This window comes from Bacillus rossius, chromosome 10 (assembly GCF_032445375.1).
Source record: "Bacillus rossius redtenbacheri isolate Brsri chromosome 10, Brsri_v3, whole genome shotgun sequence".
NCBI classification, from domain to species: Eukaryota; Metazoa; Arthropoda; class Insecta; order Phasmatodea; family Bacillidae; genus Bacillus; species Bacillus rossius.
In genome coordinates this window covers 52,867,920-52,883,574 of record NC_086337.1, presented here as the reverse complement: position 1 = coordinate 52,883,574, position 15,655 = coordinate 52,867,920, and the positions used below count along the sequence as shown (strand labels likewise).

At 38.9% G+C, this 15,655-nt stretch overlaps 1 protein-coding gene across 1 annotated transcript in view; it reads right to left on the bottom strand.

Moving 5' to 3' along the window:
• Window positions 1–15,655, bottom strand: part of LOC134536137 (BCL2/adenovirus E1B 19 kDa protein-interacting protein 3) — a 66,002-nt gene that overhangs the window by 7,569 nt on the left and 42,778 nt on the right. Inside the window, exons 4-5 of the mRNA XM_063375731.1 lie at window positions 11,303–11,387; window positions 1,343–1,422 (exon numbers count right to left, since the gene is read on the bottom strand). Of these exons, the coding sequence (XP_063231801.1) occupies window positions 1,343–1,422; window positions 11,303–11,387 (165 nt within the window). The remainder of the gene's footprint in view (window positions 1–1,342; window positions 1,423–11,302; window positions 11,388–15,655) is intronic.

Sequence of the window (15,655 nt, the reverse complement as noted above, 5' to 3'; positions counted from 1 at the left end):
AAAAAAGAGAGAGAGTTAAGTTAGTTAAAAGGATAGGCTTACTCGATGACTTATATGCAGTCGCCGACAAAACATTTTTGTTGTATTCCAAAAGTTAAAACTTTTGCCCACTCTTATTAGTGTATTTTTATTATTTTAATATTTTACATATTTAAGGTATGTTACAAAAACTCCCTTGATTTGTTGATTTTAAAACTTAACATTTGAGAATGTTTTTTCTAGCATTTATTTGGCGTCTTCAGAAAACATGTAAGTACGGTTTTTCAAAGCCACCAGCATGAATTCCGTGCAAACAATTTGTGCAATTTACTTTATGGCTCAACAAAGCTTAAAACTGTACTTAAATAGTTTAGTAGTTTTCCTGGTGATTATAACGTTCAAAGCCTTAATTTGTCATAAAAAAAAGGTTAAAATTTTTACATCTGTGTATTTAATGTTTTTGTTATTTTGCGCTTTCAAATCCAAATTTTTCCGGAGGAGGGGTCCGTGAATGACAGGGCTGTTGTGTAATCTGGCACCACCAATACTTAAGTCCTGCGCACGCCTATGGGTGAAAGTAAAATGTTTTGCAGATTTGAGTTTGCCATACCAAATAATAAACATGAAGCTTACTCTAAGCTGTAATATTTTTTTTAACTTGCACCACTATGTTCTGATGTTTTGGAGACCTTGAGATGTAAGTCAATGAATAAGCAGCAACGAGCAAATATGTCGACAACTTCCTCCCGGTTACAATAATGAAATATTGCTTGAAAAAAAAAAAATGGTTTGTCTGTAAAGTCGGTTTACGGACGATAGTTTAACGTGACAACGTCATAACAAAACATTAATGAAATGATTGCATACTTTTATGAATAAAATTGAATCATTTTTATTGAACCATCACTATCTTGTATGAATACAAATAAGGAGTGAAATGAAATCTACAATTTAATTCATAAATTCACTTTTATTTGCACCCATTGATTCAAATATGTTTATTACTTTAACGATCAGATTATTTTAACTATAGCTAACTTTTATACATGTTTGCTATTTAACTTCTTCCAATCTTTGTTATTCTGTTAAGGATAGGACGATAGGGAAAAGTAGGAAACGAATGGGAGTTTTTTCAAGTTTAATGTGCCTCGAAAAAAAAGTCAAAATCGACGGTCGTTCCAATCGAGTGGAAGAGAGAGATAGATGCGGCGCAACCGTACAATGAGCGTAACGGGACAATGAGCGTAACGGGACACTTTTTCATGCGTGCAGCCGGCGTTCATCGATTTATTAGACGTTGTCACGTCAAAATTCTGCGGCGAAGGGGACGCGAGCTGCCCCTGGTGGCGCCGGCGCAACTCACTTGGGCGGCGCCTGGTCCGGCCGGCTGCTCCAGTCCCAGATCCAGTCGGTGCTGCGCTCCACGTTCACGAACTCTCCGTCCTGCAACACCGCACACACCGGTCATCAGCGCACCCGGGCCCTTTCAACACCGATCAACCTGCCGTGCAAAACACTTGCCATTAAACTGTGCAATCCTACTGATTATTAGAGTCCCAGAAATCTCGCGGATTCCTCTGGCCTCAGGATAGAATCCAAAGTTATGGGTGTGCTGGACCCATGTTTACTTTCCCATTGGTTGATTTCTTAGCGAGAACATTTTTATCCTTGTTATTTGGCACTACCTGATTCGCTTACTTCTCTGCTAGCTGGACATCGTTGGCTTACGGTCGTAGAGGGGCGTGTCCAGATAACTGCGGTCCAATCATGAACACAGTGCGACAGTGTGGAGGTTTGCATTCTAGCTTGCGACTAAATGAATGCGCGAAAATTCCGTGGCTCTACTGATTATATAACACTAACATAATTAATCTGAATTTTTAGTAATGCTGAAATCATTTTTTATTGTTCTTATTTTACTTCTCATACTTCGAAATCATAAATAATTAGGAAAAACCGTAGTAAAAATTTAAGATCCTGGTTGACTTAATGATTTTTTTTAAAATTTACAGGATGGCCCACGAATCCTAGGTTTCTCTGGGGACTAGTCCTATGGTAAAACTCCTCTCTGGAACTACAGGCCCCCATAAACAGCTCATGGGACCGCTAAATCTAGGTCTGCCATTGGCTCAACCCATGGGCTGCCAAAACCCTTCCCGTGACACAAGTACAGAACTCAAACATAACTAAAGTTTTTTTTTTTTTTTAAGATTTTGTTCATAAATCTATCTTTTATACTAACCAATTATAAATTTACTAGGAACGGCAAAATTTGCATTGATATTATCTTTGAAAGATTTGTGCAATGGGAGTGCATGACTTGATGTAAGCTTTTGGACATACGCCATTGCTAAGCACATGTATGTCTGTAGAAGAAAACTACAAAAAAAAACACAAATGACAAAAACACAAATTAAGCAAAAAATTGCTGTTGTCAGGATATAAACACCACACAATACTCCACAATTTTTTGCTTGATTTGGGTTTTTGTCATTTTTTTTGTAGTTTTCTTCTACAGTTTACCATATTCCTGTTGTGGAGTATTGTGTGGTGTATCCTGACAACAGCAATTTTTTGCTTAATTTGTGTTTTTGTCATTTGTTTATTTTATTTATTTATTTATTTATTATAGTTTTCTTCTACAGACATACACGTGCTTAGAAATGGCGTATGTCCAAAAGCTTACATCAAGTCAAAATTTGCATTATTATTATTACTATCATTATTGCATGATAGGCTAGACTGCAATATGATTAAAACTGATTTTACATTTTTATTATATTCACTTTCTGTGAAGTTAAAATCCCGGCGGTAACGATTAAACACTAGGGCCTCTCCGCACCAGACCAGTGAAGTCGATTAAATTTGTTTTGTGCTTTTGATACCATATGCAGATTTTAAACTGTAGTATTCTAAAACACAGATAAAACCTTAGTTTTCATTATGGCTTTTCAAGGTGTTAGAATTGCTTTAAAATAATTGCTTGAAAGGCTTTTATTTTTCCCAAATTTCTGACACCTCTTAAAACTGGGAAGTATCCTATAGCACCCAAACCCTACAATCATCCGCCGCCGCTGGGGCTAAGCGATAAGCGAGCAAGCTTATAATGAGCCTACGACGCCGACAATCAGTTAACATTTCAAAAGTAAATGTTGGCAACCATGATATTTTTGTGGTCATTCGTTACTGGGTATATTCACTATAAATGTTTACAATTATCTATTTTGCAATAAGGAACAACCAAATCAATGTGTTAAAATGCTTTATATTTTGTTTTTGTTTTAAAAAAAAATATAACCGCAAAGTATTAGTGTTTAAAATAATGTCCTCAGTTTCAATTGCAATAAAAAAACACACGTGCACATCTTCACTGGCAGCCATGCTTATTTCATTGCTACCAAGATAATACAACATTGTCAAAAATATTTCAAAGTATAATATTATGCCATTATACTCAATACACCACTTTCGTTAATACACCATTCCATAAATTATGAATGTTTGTGAATTTACTTTTTTATTTTAACTATTATATTTAACCTGTCAATGTTTTCTCTAAATTTAAATATAAGTATTCATGTTGTCATTTCTCAATCGCACAGCATTTTTTTTTTAGTGGCCAAACTCCGCATATTACGAGAAGCCTATGATGCACATTCTGTATTGCACAGACCCGAACAAGCCCGAATATCTACCTTCGGCCAACTACGGGATATAATTTTTTATTACTTTACAAAATTGTGGATGGTTGGTTATGTTGGGTTAGTATAGCTACATTAAAAATACTGTCAAATCATTTTAATGGTTGTTTAGGAATTTGCCGAAGGTAGATATTTCGGGCTTGTTCGGGTCTGTGCAATACAGAAAGTACATCATAGGCAGTAGCGGATCCAGAGGGGGGCTAAGGGGCTCAAGTCCCCTCCAAAAGCATCTGGGTCCACTATTGTTTTAGTGTTTGCCATGATAAAGCCTAGCCTCAGCTGAGTCAAGCCCCTCCCAAACCAAAATCCTGGATCCGCCACTGATCATAGGCTTTCCGCACATTACGTTGCGCTCCCCTGCCGCAAACAGACGCATCTCGGGTGAACAGCAGGAAGAGCCGTCAGTGGCGTGAGGCGGTCGACCAATCGATGGCTCGGTACACATCAGGCGACTCACGTGACTTCCTCCCCTCCCCACCACCTCCCCACAGCGCCACAACAAACACGCCATCTGGCGCGCATGCGCCCAAGGTCGCCGCCTCCGAGAACACGTCACACGCGGTAAGCCTTCATTTCACAGACGAGAGAGCCACACCCGCAGTTCCCCGAAGTTCATGCTCTGTTTTTTTTCTTCCGTACCACAAAACGTGTATTTATTTGGGATGTAGCAGGGGCGTAGCCAGGATTTTATTTTTTTTTTGGGGGGGGGGGGGGAAATTAAACATTTGACTATTCACCCACCCCACCCACCCACCCACCCACCCACGTTAAACTATCGTCCGTAAACCGACTTTACAGACAAACAATTTTTCATACATAAAAACTTCCGTGAAAACACCAGTTTCAGCATATGTTTTTTTTTCACTGTCTAAAAAATTACATGTTTAAAACGAAACATCGAAACGAAACATTTATAGATATCGACACCTGTATTTCGCGAATACATTTCGTGTCAAGGTATTTCACAACATACTGTAGCTTTCTCGTAGTTTTGCGGCTAATTGTGGGCACAGCAGTAAAGTACCTATATTCTCGTTGGGCACGTCAAGTGCAAGAAAACAGCTTTAACCGACCACAGACAATACCTACAGGGAAAAAAAAGAGCTAATTTTGTGAAATATCTTGACACGAAATGTATTCGCAAAATACAAGTGTCCCTACGTACAGACGATTGCTAAGACTCTTAAATGCTATTCGTAATCAGACCACCTCAAAAAAAAAATTCAGCAGTTAGCAAATGGTGCGTCAGTCCTGGTACCTACTCTACAAACCGTTCGACGGCCCAAACAGCCCGCCATGTTGCATATTTGTTTTTTTTTCTGCTACTAACTCCAGATTTTTACGAATACAAACTTCGGAAGAGGGACCACAGAAGTATAAAGTTGAACGCAGTTACAACCTGTCTCGTGTAATCTCAAAACTGGTGCGCACGTGATTACATAACAGTGGAAGTCACGTCGAGTTGTTTTCCGAGAGCACATCTCTGTACTACCGGCCCTCACGCAAATCCATCTTTCCCTGTACATCACCCGGGAGACCTAAGATGCACATAAAGTTCTGCCGTTCCCGATTATACACCCGAACAATTCACCTTCGGCCAACTTCGGGATTTGTTTTATTTTTGCGCAGGAAAAATGAATTCAAATATTAAAAGTGGTCGGTTAGGTTAGCTACATTAAAACACTTTAAAACACTATGGACGGTTAGTTAAGTTAGTATAGCTACATTAAAATAAACAGAGAAATATATATATATATATATATATATATATATATATATATAAACCCGAGGTTGGCCGAAGGTGAATTGTTCGGGTGTAATCGGGAAAGGCAGAACCTTATGTGCATTTTAGGCATCCTAAATCACCCGAACAGTGTAGAACCAGGGAATGTAGAGCTGTCCGAGGAATGGACAGGGCCACATCGGAATGACTGTGGTTTGGGATCGCAAGTCAGGCACTGGAAGCATTCTTCCGTAGATCAAGATTAATTCCGTCGCGTCGGGGCGTTCCGTAATTAGGTGTGGGGCCGAACTTTGGGTGATCGATCCTCCAACCAATCGCAACCCACTGTACCTGCCCTTACTGCACGCCATTCTTACCCCCCCCCCCCCCCCGCCAAAGCCAACAAGCAATTTCCATTGCTTCAACTTTTTTTCGTTACCCTGTGGTGACGTCATCGCTACTTACCCTACCAGCTGTAAAGAAGTTGACAGTTCAAAAAGAAAAGCGTATCATACATACTAGATATATCTGGCTCGGTGTTGATCGCAGTTTATCGCAGACAAAGATAGCTTGTTCTTCATCAAACGTGCCATTGCGAGGCCAAGTATACAAAGGCCACGCTGATAGCAACGGCATGACATTGCAAGTGAGGTCAGTAATAGAGCTGCTTCCTGCAGGCTGTGAAAGGGGGTAGCTTATTATATAGCCTACAACATGACTTGATGTAAGCTTTTGGACATACGCCATTGCTAAGCACACGTATGACTAGAAGAAAACTACAAAAAACACAAATTAAGCAAAAAATTTGCTGTTGTCAACAGGATATAAAAGCAATTTTTTTTCTTAATTTGTGTTTTTGTCTTATGTGTTTTTTTTTGTAGTTTTCTTTTACAGTCATACATGTGCTTAGCAATGGCGTATGTCCAAAAGCTTGCATCAAGTCATGCACTCCCATTGCACAAATCTTTTCAAAGATAAAGCCTACAACATAACACACAAACTTTCCCTTAGAGGGATTCGGGAACATAACTTCCCACCCCCGTAGGGGAGGGGGGGGGGGGAGAGAGAATATACCCTAAATAATATAACATTCTCACCCACAAAATAATAAAAAAATATATACTGACCGCAAACAGCGGGAAAGCGATGATTGCAAATGATTGATCCGTGGCGAGTAGGAGTTCATCGTGCAATTATAAAGGTGTGCTTCCTATTGCCCATATGTATCTTTGTGAAATTCATTTAAATGGACATTTACTCTCTCTTTCCAGCTCACAGTGTCTGCTAGCAGCACTGTCCTTGTTTCGACCTGCTGTTGCCAGATATACGTTATAGAGAGCAAATGATCTGGGCACAACTTTATAATGCAATGAAAATTTGTCTGAAAAAAAAATTTGTAAAGGAGAATTTGGAACAAAACTTTAGGAAATACATTTTCTTGTTGTATTTCATAATCGGCATCATTTGATAATATTCAATTTTCACGTCTACGGAGATGTAATTTAAACACTCCATCTTGATTTCAACAGCTTGTCAACAATTTATTTTATATGATTCATAATTAGATTTTTTTTTCTTGAGCATAGCACATACTTCACTGGAATGCCTTGTTGTAAATAGCGATAAAACTGCTATGAATAGTTTAGTCAGCGAAATAACAATTGGTATTTACCATTGAATTATTATTTTTTCCTTTCAAAATTATTACAACTGTAATAATATTGTCAGACAATATTTTATGGTGTTAGAAAAACCAACAAATAGTGAAAATAAAAAAAAAGGTTGTCTGTAAAGTCGGTTTACGGACGATAGTTTAACGTGACAACGTCATAACAAAATATTGATGAAATTATTGCATACTTTTATGAATAAAATTAAATCATTTTTATTGAATTATCACTATTTTGTATGGATACAAAGAAGGAGTGAAATGAAATCTACAATTTAATTGATAAAATTACTTTTATTTGCACTCATTAATTCAAATATGTTTATTACTTTAACGAACAGATTATTTTAACTAAAACTTTTATACATGTTTGCTATTTAACTTCTTCCAATCTATGTTATTCTGTTAAGGATAGGACGATGATAGGAAAAGTAGGAAACGAATGGGAGTGTTTCAAGTTTAATGTGCCTCCAAAAAGTCAAATCGATCGTTGTTCCTATAGAGTGGAAGAGAGATAGATGCGGCGCAAGCGTACAATGAGCGTAACGGGACAATGAGTCATCCTTTTTCGTGCGTGCAGCCGGCGTTCATCGATTTATTAGACGTTGTCACGTCAAAAAAAGTTTTTAATGTCAAGAAGTTGGGTAGTAGGAATCTCACATCTGTGGATGCCAACAAAGTGTCTGTACCGCAAACTAAAGTGAGGGACATCATATAGCCCAACACACGCGAATGACTGTCTGATAACTGATAACCTTGCAGAGTCCGCTTATCTGTTTGTCGCACAGACATACCTGTGACGAATTGTGAGCATTCCGTCACGCATCACGAGACAGCCAAGGCCTGCGGTAAACATGCGACGCAGGACAAAGAAAAGTAACAACACTAAAGACAGGGGAAGAGGGAGACTCAGAAATGCGACTTGTCACAAACTACGTTAATTAGAGACACTGACGTCGTGAACGAGTCACGGTACACATCCTGTATGGTTGCCGCGTACTTCACTGGCACTTAGGGTGCCCTGGAACCGTTCAACAGTTAAACAGGTTGGGAAAATTTATATTTTCAGTAAGTAAATTCAATCCCAGCAAAAAAAAAAAAAAAAAAAAAAAAAAAAAGTGTGTCTGTAAAGTCGGTTTACGGACGATAGTTTAACGTGACGTCATAAATCAAAACATTGATGAAATCATTGCATACTTTTATGAATAAAATTGAATCATTTTTATTTTAATAATAAAATAATAAATACTTGAAATTATACTAGTAATCAGATTTTTAAAATGCAAGAATAATTAACCTTTATTGCCGAAATTGTTGTAGTAATAAGCAATGAAAACCAAATTAACTTTTCACTTCACTTTATAAACAGTCGCCGAAACAGTTCACGTGTAGATGTAAGTTGTGTGCTGCCGCTGTCTTTCTTCTCCTCGGACGCATAGGTCAATCGAGTGGAAGAGAGATAGATGCGGCGCAAGCGTACAATGAGCGTAACGGGACACAGCGTAACGGAACAATGTGCGCAAAGGGACACTTTTTCGTGCGTGCAGCCTGCGTTCATCGTTTTATTGGACGTTGTCACGTCAAAAATAAAATAAAAAATAATAATGTTTACGTGGAGTCCACGAGCAATAGAAGTGAAACTTCTTGCATATTAGGTAAAGAGAAAAATTATTTACATTTTCAATAACACTATCCACATAAAAATGAACGATACTTATAAAGTTAATTGCACAAATCAATAACTCTTTTCCACAAGAATAATTAATTGTAGATACTTTAAATAGAACAAAATAAGTATGGTTAGCGTCAATCGTTAACCGTTAACGAAATCTGAGGAGTAGACAAACACAAGCAGTGTTAACGAGAAGTCCGTAGCGTCACTTCTGGGTAATTCCTACTTCTCCCCTGCCGGCCGTTACAACTAGCATACAGCATGCTACGCTACGTACCTATTCCCATTCGACCGCTAGCGCATGCGTTGGAGTAGCGTCGCCGATGACAATCTCTCCTCCTCTACCGGTTCCCCCACCCCGTAACAAACTATTCCTCTCATACGATCGGAAGTTTCGTAACGCTCGAAACTTGTAGCCCCCTCAAGCATTGCTTTTCGTAAACAGAAACCACTACGATACCTTGAGCAGTTTTAACATGGCGTGTTTTTCGACGTGATAACGTATAATAAATCGATGAACGCCAGCTGCACGCACGAAAAAGTGTCCCGTTACGCACATTGGCCAGTTACGCTGCGTCCCGTTACGCTCATTGTACGCTTGCGTTGCATCTATCTCTCTTCCACTCGATTGGAAGAACCATCGATTTGACTTTTTCGAGGCACATTAAACTTGAAACACTCCCATTCGTTTCCTACTTTTCCTATCTTCATCCTATCCTTAACAGAATAACACAGTTTGTAAGAAGTTAAATAGCAAACATGTATAAAAGTTATAGTTAAAATAATCACTTAGTTAAAGTAATAAACATATTTGAATAATGAGTGCAAATAAAAGTAAATTTATCAATTAAATTGTAGATTTAATTTCACTCCATCTTTGTATCCATACAAAATAGTGATAATTCAATAAAAATGATTCAATTTTATTCATCAAAGTATGCAATCATTTCATCAATGTTTTGTCATGACGTTGTCACAAACTATCGTCCGTAAACCGACTTTACAGACAACCAATTTTTTTTCTTCCCCCCTGAAGCTCTGCACACGGCGCAGCCAGAGTCTTGTGACGGGGACCGGCTCCAAGGCCAGCCACTCCAGCTCTCCCCTGCTATCCTGTTACACGAGTGCTCTGGCGCGCGGGGGTCGAGTCACGAGTCATGCGGCACCACGCAACTCGTCCTTACCGCCGAGATCACTACTACCTTTGAATATATATACTGTATAGAAGTCGCCAGCCCAGGTTAAAATTTCTAATACGGTTTTGAGGTAGTTGGTTAATTCACCGCCGCAATCGCCACCATCTCCAGGGCATCGACTCGTGGTGGTCCCTAGCGGACAAGTGTCGAACTCTTCAAACACCCCTTCCCCCTCCCGTTGAACGACGTTGAGCTGCAGAGAATGATGGATGAGGGGTGCGGGGTATGACAGCAGGCGACAGCGCTGCGCTCTAACGTGTAAATAACAACTAAGACGATACAGGAGGGCGTTTTGACAGCGCACTGCAGCGGTGAAGTTCCCAAGCTGCTCATCATACGCTTTTGAAAAACGTAGAGTAAATCCTATCCGCTCGCGACTTCTATACAGTATATATATTCAAAGCTAGAACCCAGCTACTCTACTTGTATAAGTAGCTCATCAGCAGCGTTTACATGTGTCGAGTAACCAGCTGCTAGTATGCGCGTTTACACGCTTCAAGTATCTCGCAGATACCAAGAATTATTGTCGTGGTGGGGGAAAGGCCAGTGCGGCCAGTGGAACAAATATTTTTGTAGTAACTCGCCCTTCCAGTTACTGGCATGCTAGTTGTAACTGGCCTGCACGAGTAGCTCGCCCTACCCGTTTACACGAGTCAAGTAACTGTCTACCAGTTACTACTCGACCATTTTGTGCGAGTTACTGGCAACGTGTAAACGGGGCTTTACCGTCGAGATCACCACCACCACACCTGCTGTCATGACCCTTAAGGGCGGGGCTGGGTGGACCCCTGGGTCCAGGGCCCAGGTCTGGAGGGGGCCTGTTTAGTTTTAAATGTTCAACTATTATAATATTTTACAAACTAGAAAAAAAATATTGTATATATATATTTTTTCATCCAATGAAATTTCAGAAGATTCTACACCTACAGCTAATTATATGTTAAAAATTTAAAAAATATATTATATATTAGTGATTAACGTTTAATAAAATTGTTGGTAGTTATTGTCATTGCGTGTATCGTGTGCATACTAGCGCAGTATGTCTGTTATTAAGTAAAGCAGTCATATTTTGTAGTCAGTGTCTATGATTTACATAGATCCTAATTTTATTTTTTCTGAAACTATTTACATTTTTACCTCAGTGTGTGAAATAAATATGCATAGTCGCTGTGGTTATTTTTAAACTAAATAATTTTATAAATAAAGCTTAGTTTTGGACTTATAAAATAGTAACCATAATTATACCTTGTATTTTCAGGTTAAATAACATTCTAAAAAAGAGTGTAGTTGGGTAGCGCGCAGTTGAACACTAGAAAGCAGTTGTGTTACGCCGAGTGCCCAAGGCCTCACCCGAACACTTACCTTATATGCGTAGTTGATGTACACCCCCTTGAGATCGTCATCGGTAGAAAGCTCTGTGTTAGGGCTGTTCGGAGGAGACTTGGGACTGCAACACAAAAACAAACGGTAACAGTGACAGAAAAAAAAAAAGATCAAGAGCTGGGGAACTAACACGTACACACCCATCAGCCTAAACCCACCGTCACAAACTCATCCGTTTTAGAGCCAAAAACTTAATTTAAAACTAATTACCGTCTACAATACCAACAAGTCTCACTCTATAGCAACACAATGCCTGGATTAATCAGACAGATACAGAATGTATTTATGGTTAGCGACAGGGAAAGTTTGCGAAATACTCTTGACAGCAGGATTTTACTACGTCTGTAATTGGACCATAGCTTGTCGCCTTCGAGCCAATGACAGACCAGGCCAAACCAGGTGCAACTCGCTTAACATTTGTGACTGTAGAGTTTATCCTGGATGTCAGTATGATATAGATTGGGAAGGGGAAAGAAAGGATGTATGTATATATATGTATGTGTGTGTATATATATGTGTGTGTGTATATATATATATATACACACACACACACACACTTTACATTAACTTTGAAATAAAATTGTCATTAAAATATTCCCTCACTACGTAAGAAATTCCCCGATGCTGAAAGTTCCCAGATTTTTGCAGGTTTTCCCTATCTAGCCACCTTGTTCAGCAACACCCAAAATACATTTATTAGATACTAGCTGCCCGACCCGGCTTCGCACGGCTATACTAATGGAAAAATATTAAGCCACATCTCCCATTTACAGTAATGGTAAATAAAATAAAAATTCAGTGAAAATTTATTACAATGTTGTATAATGTACCGGAGAGAAAATGAATAGCACCGATGGTTTCCCGACTCGTGCACGCAACGTACAACTGATGTACCCGTACTTCGCTACGGCAGTCTACAGGCAGATCACTCTTGCGCCGCTCATTATACATGCCCCTCCTTGTGGGTACACCACTGCCGCGCGATGCCCGTTGCCATGGAGACGCAGAAGGCATGAACAATGCAAAATCCTGTTCTCATGCAGACAAAGAACCCACTGTTGCCTGGTTTTAACCACCCATGGGATCTAATTTTCGGAAAATGTCATCTTGCGTAACATAAGGAACATTACTGTGAAGTTTCAAATCTGTAAAATATATATACTTGAAAAAAAAGGGACAATTTTTGATATTTAAAGTACCCGCAAAATTTCAACGGTGATGAGGACTGCATTAACAATGAAATAGTCGTTACCATAGAGACGAATGAAGCATCAACAAAGCAACAGCCGTTGCTATGGTGATTTCCTACCCAAAAACTGGAAATTTTGATATATTACGGCCCCAAAACTCCCCTTGGGATCGGATTTCCGAAGAATCCGTTCTTAGTGAGCGTCTACATCACAAAATGAGTAACTATGCTAAATTTCAAGTCAATCGGGTGTATAGTTTTAGAGATCTCGTGATGAGTGAGTCAGTGGTATTTCGCTTAATAAACTTCTAGCGCCTGCGGCATTGTCAACACACACTTCGTACGTGTACTGAATGTTGTATCTAATCTCCTCCAACGCATTTGATTCTAATTTGGACTTTTAGTAAGGATCCATAATGTTATTGATAATATAATATGGCCTATAGCCTTCCTCGATAAATGTACTATCCAAAACTGAAAGAATTTTTCAAATCGGACTAGTGGTTCCTGAGATTAGCGCGTTCAAACAAACAAACAAACAAACAAACAAACTCTTCAGCTTTATAATATTAGTATAGAAGTATAGATATAGATGGGACAGATTCCAATTTTCTCGAATCCTAATCGAGGTCTGAAAGGTCCGAAATTAAATAATGTTCAAGAAATAATATGTATATTAAAATGATCTCGAAACGTATTTTTCCATCCACTTTATTTTCACTAATATTTTTTTTCTTTCGAATGTTGAATCCTTCCTATAATGAGGTTTTGATTGTATTTGAGGGTTTGATTGGCCCATCCTTGACATGTATTGAGACCCAGCGGTATTTCCTTTTGCAACCTACACGGAAGGATATTCATCCGGGACACGCACGGTTCGCGATACGACGGCAACGTGAAGCTACAGCCGTCGGCTCCGACACGCGGCGACGCCTGGCCGACCCGCGCCGCGGGAATGTTTCCCCGCTCGGCCGATGACGGCGCTGTCGTGGCGCGCACGACGACTGGATTTATTACCCGTTCCCGTGTCCATCTCGCGGGCCTCGTGACCGCCCAGAGCAGAGGTCATCATTCACCGCCTCTACCCCCCGCCACCCCTTTCCACTACCCGCCCCTTGCAAGCTTTCCCACGGGCGAGCGCAAACGGGAGAACAAATAACAGAGCAACACCAGTCCCGCAGCAGCACATATCTCCACGTATATATTTATTTTTTTCTTTTATTTATATATCAGGGGTGCCCACAAGGGGGGGTAACGACGCAGACTGCGTCATTAAAATTTCAGGGGGGGGGGGGGGGGGTTAAAAGACGAGAAAAATGTATATATTATTTACATAATTATAGCTTCTAATGTGAAAATACGTTTCTGGTGCTTTGATGATTGAAAGGGATCTTGTAAATGAAATTGGCAACCCGCACTTTCCTCAACAAAAGCAGTTTGGCATCTGTCGGTTCAGGATGGAAATATTACCTGATATGACCAAAATTATTATTAGAAAATCAGATTTAATTAATGCAAAATGTGATAAAATATAATACTAAAGAGTATAATATTATAAAATAATTGAGTAAATCATTGAGAAAATGGCATACATAATTTCGGGGGGGGGGGGGAGGGGAGGGGCGCATCATTAGGTTAGGGGGGGTGAGTCATAGTGTTTGGGGAGGGGGTGGGCACCTCTGTATATATTATACATATTATTATTCCTTAACCATGATAGCATTAAACAATATTTCAACAGGAAAATATTTGTCACAGAGTATTATAAATTCATTTGTTTAAGTTTGTTAACATTTTTAAGAAAACAGTTAAAACTTATCTTATATCTTATTACTTGTTTATGATCTTTGGGGCACCATGAAGATAAACATTTACATTTAATTGACACTTAATACATTATCTGTAAATATGAAACCTTTTTTTGTTATTAATTTAATTGATTAACGTTAAGTAATTTCGAGGTTGCAGTCCGACGGTAAAAAAAATAAAATTTAGGCCACATAGCGGAAGTTTCTTTTGCTGTGTTTTGCCGAAGTGAATTTCACACGCCAAAAATATTTGCGAAGAAAGCTTTCCTGACACGCTGGTAAGGTGAGGCCACTCCCCATACTCCGGACAGCTAACAGGTATTCACATAATGAAACGCGTGCACGATAACAGGGACCGCTAAGAAACAGAATATAACCAGAAGGAAAACTGACAACCCTAGCATTACAAAACATTTACAGATGATCCTCGGCAACAAATACATTGGTAACTTACCACTTGCGGCGGTAAACGATGTTTTATAGCATAATAAAGCTGAAACTATTAAACTGAGAAGCTACATAATAAATAATGCGGTTACAAGAAGGTTGTTCTGACCTTGACATTAGACCAACAAGGACGTCGATAATAGATTTGGACTGTACATACAGCGCAAGGCGCTTCTGCAATTAGAGCAACGAAACAATTATTCTTAACCGAACACAACAAAATAATTAATTATCTAGATGTTTTCTTCACAATAACACATTTTGTAAAGTTCTTTGTCCGCAGAATTCTTGAAGTTTATATTAAAATAATTTGAAGATAATATGTAAATAACAAAATTATCTACACTGAAAATTACAATAAAAGTATAGTGACATCACAATGATATAAAATAAAAGGTTAATACATACAAATTTAAGACATAAAAATTACAATAAATACATTAAACCAAAATTTAAAATGTGGAGACAATTTAACAAAAAAAAAAAAAAAAAGATGAATAAAGTTGAGAATATGCCACAGTGGCACAGAGATGAAACGAAAAGTGAATCGATCAGGAGTGAGACGGTCGATACTGGAAGAGGGGGAAAGCTAAAGAGTGGGACGCTCGATATTATGTTCGTTTTACATCATACTTTCATACTTGCACGCATTCGTATACCCATATCTGTGAAGTTTCACTTAAAACTCGCTGGCGACCAAGCATCCGTGTGCTATTTTTTATATAAATTTTTTTATACCCAGAAGAGGGTTCACACCCATCCTGGATGTTTAAAATTTCACGCGCGGCTTGTAGCACCTACCGATTTGTATTTTTTCCTTTCCTCCTCGACAAAGCACGACACCTAGCGTTGCAGGTATGCAAACACAATAATCTGTAAGCCTACTTC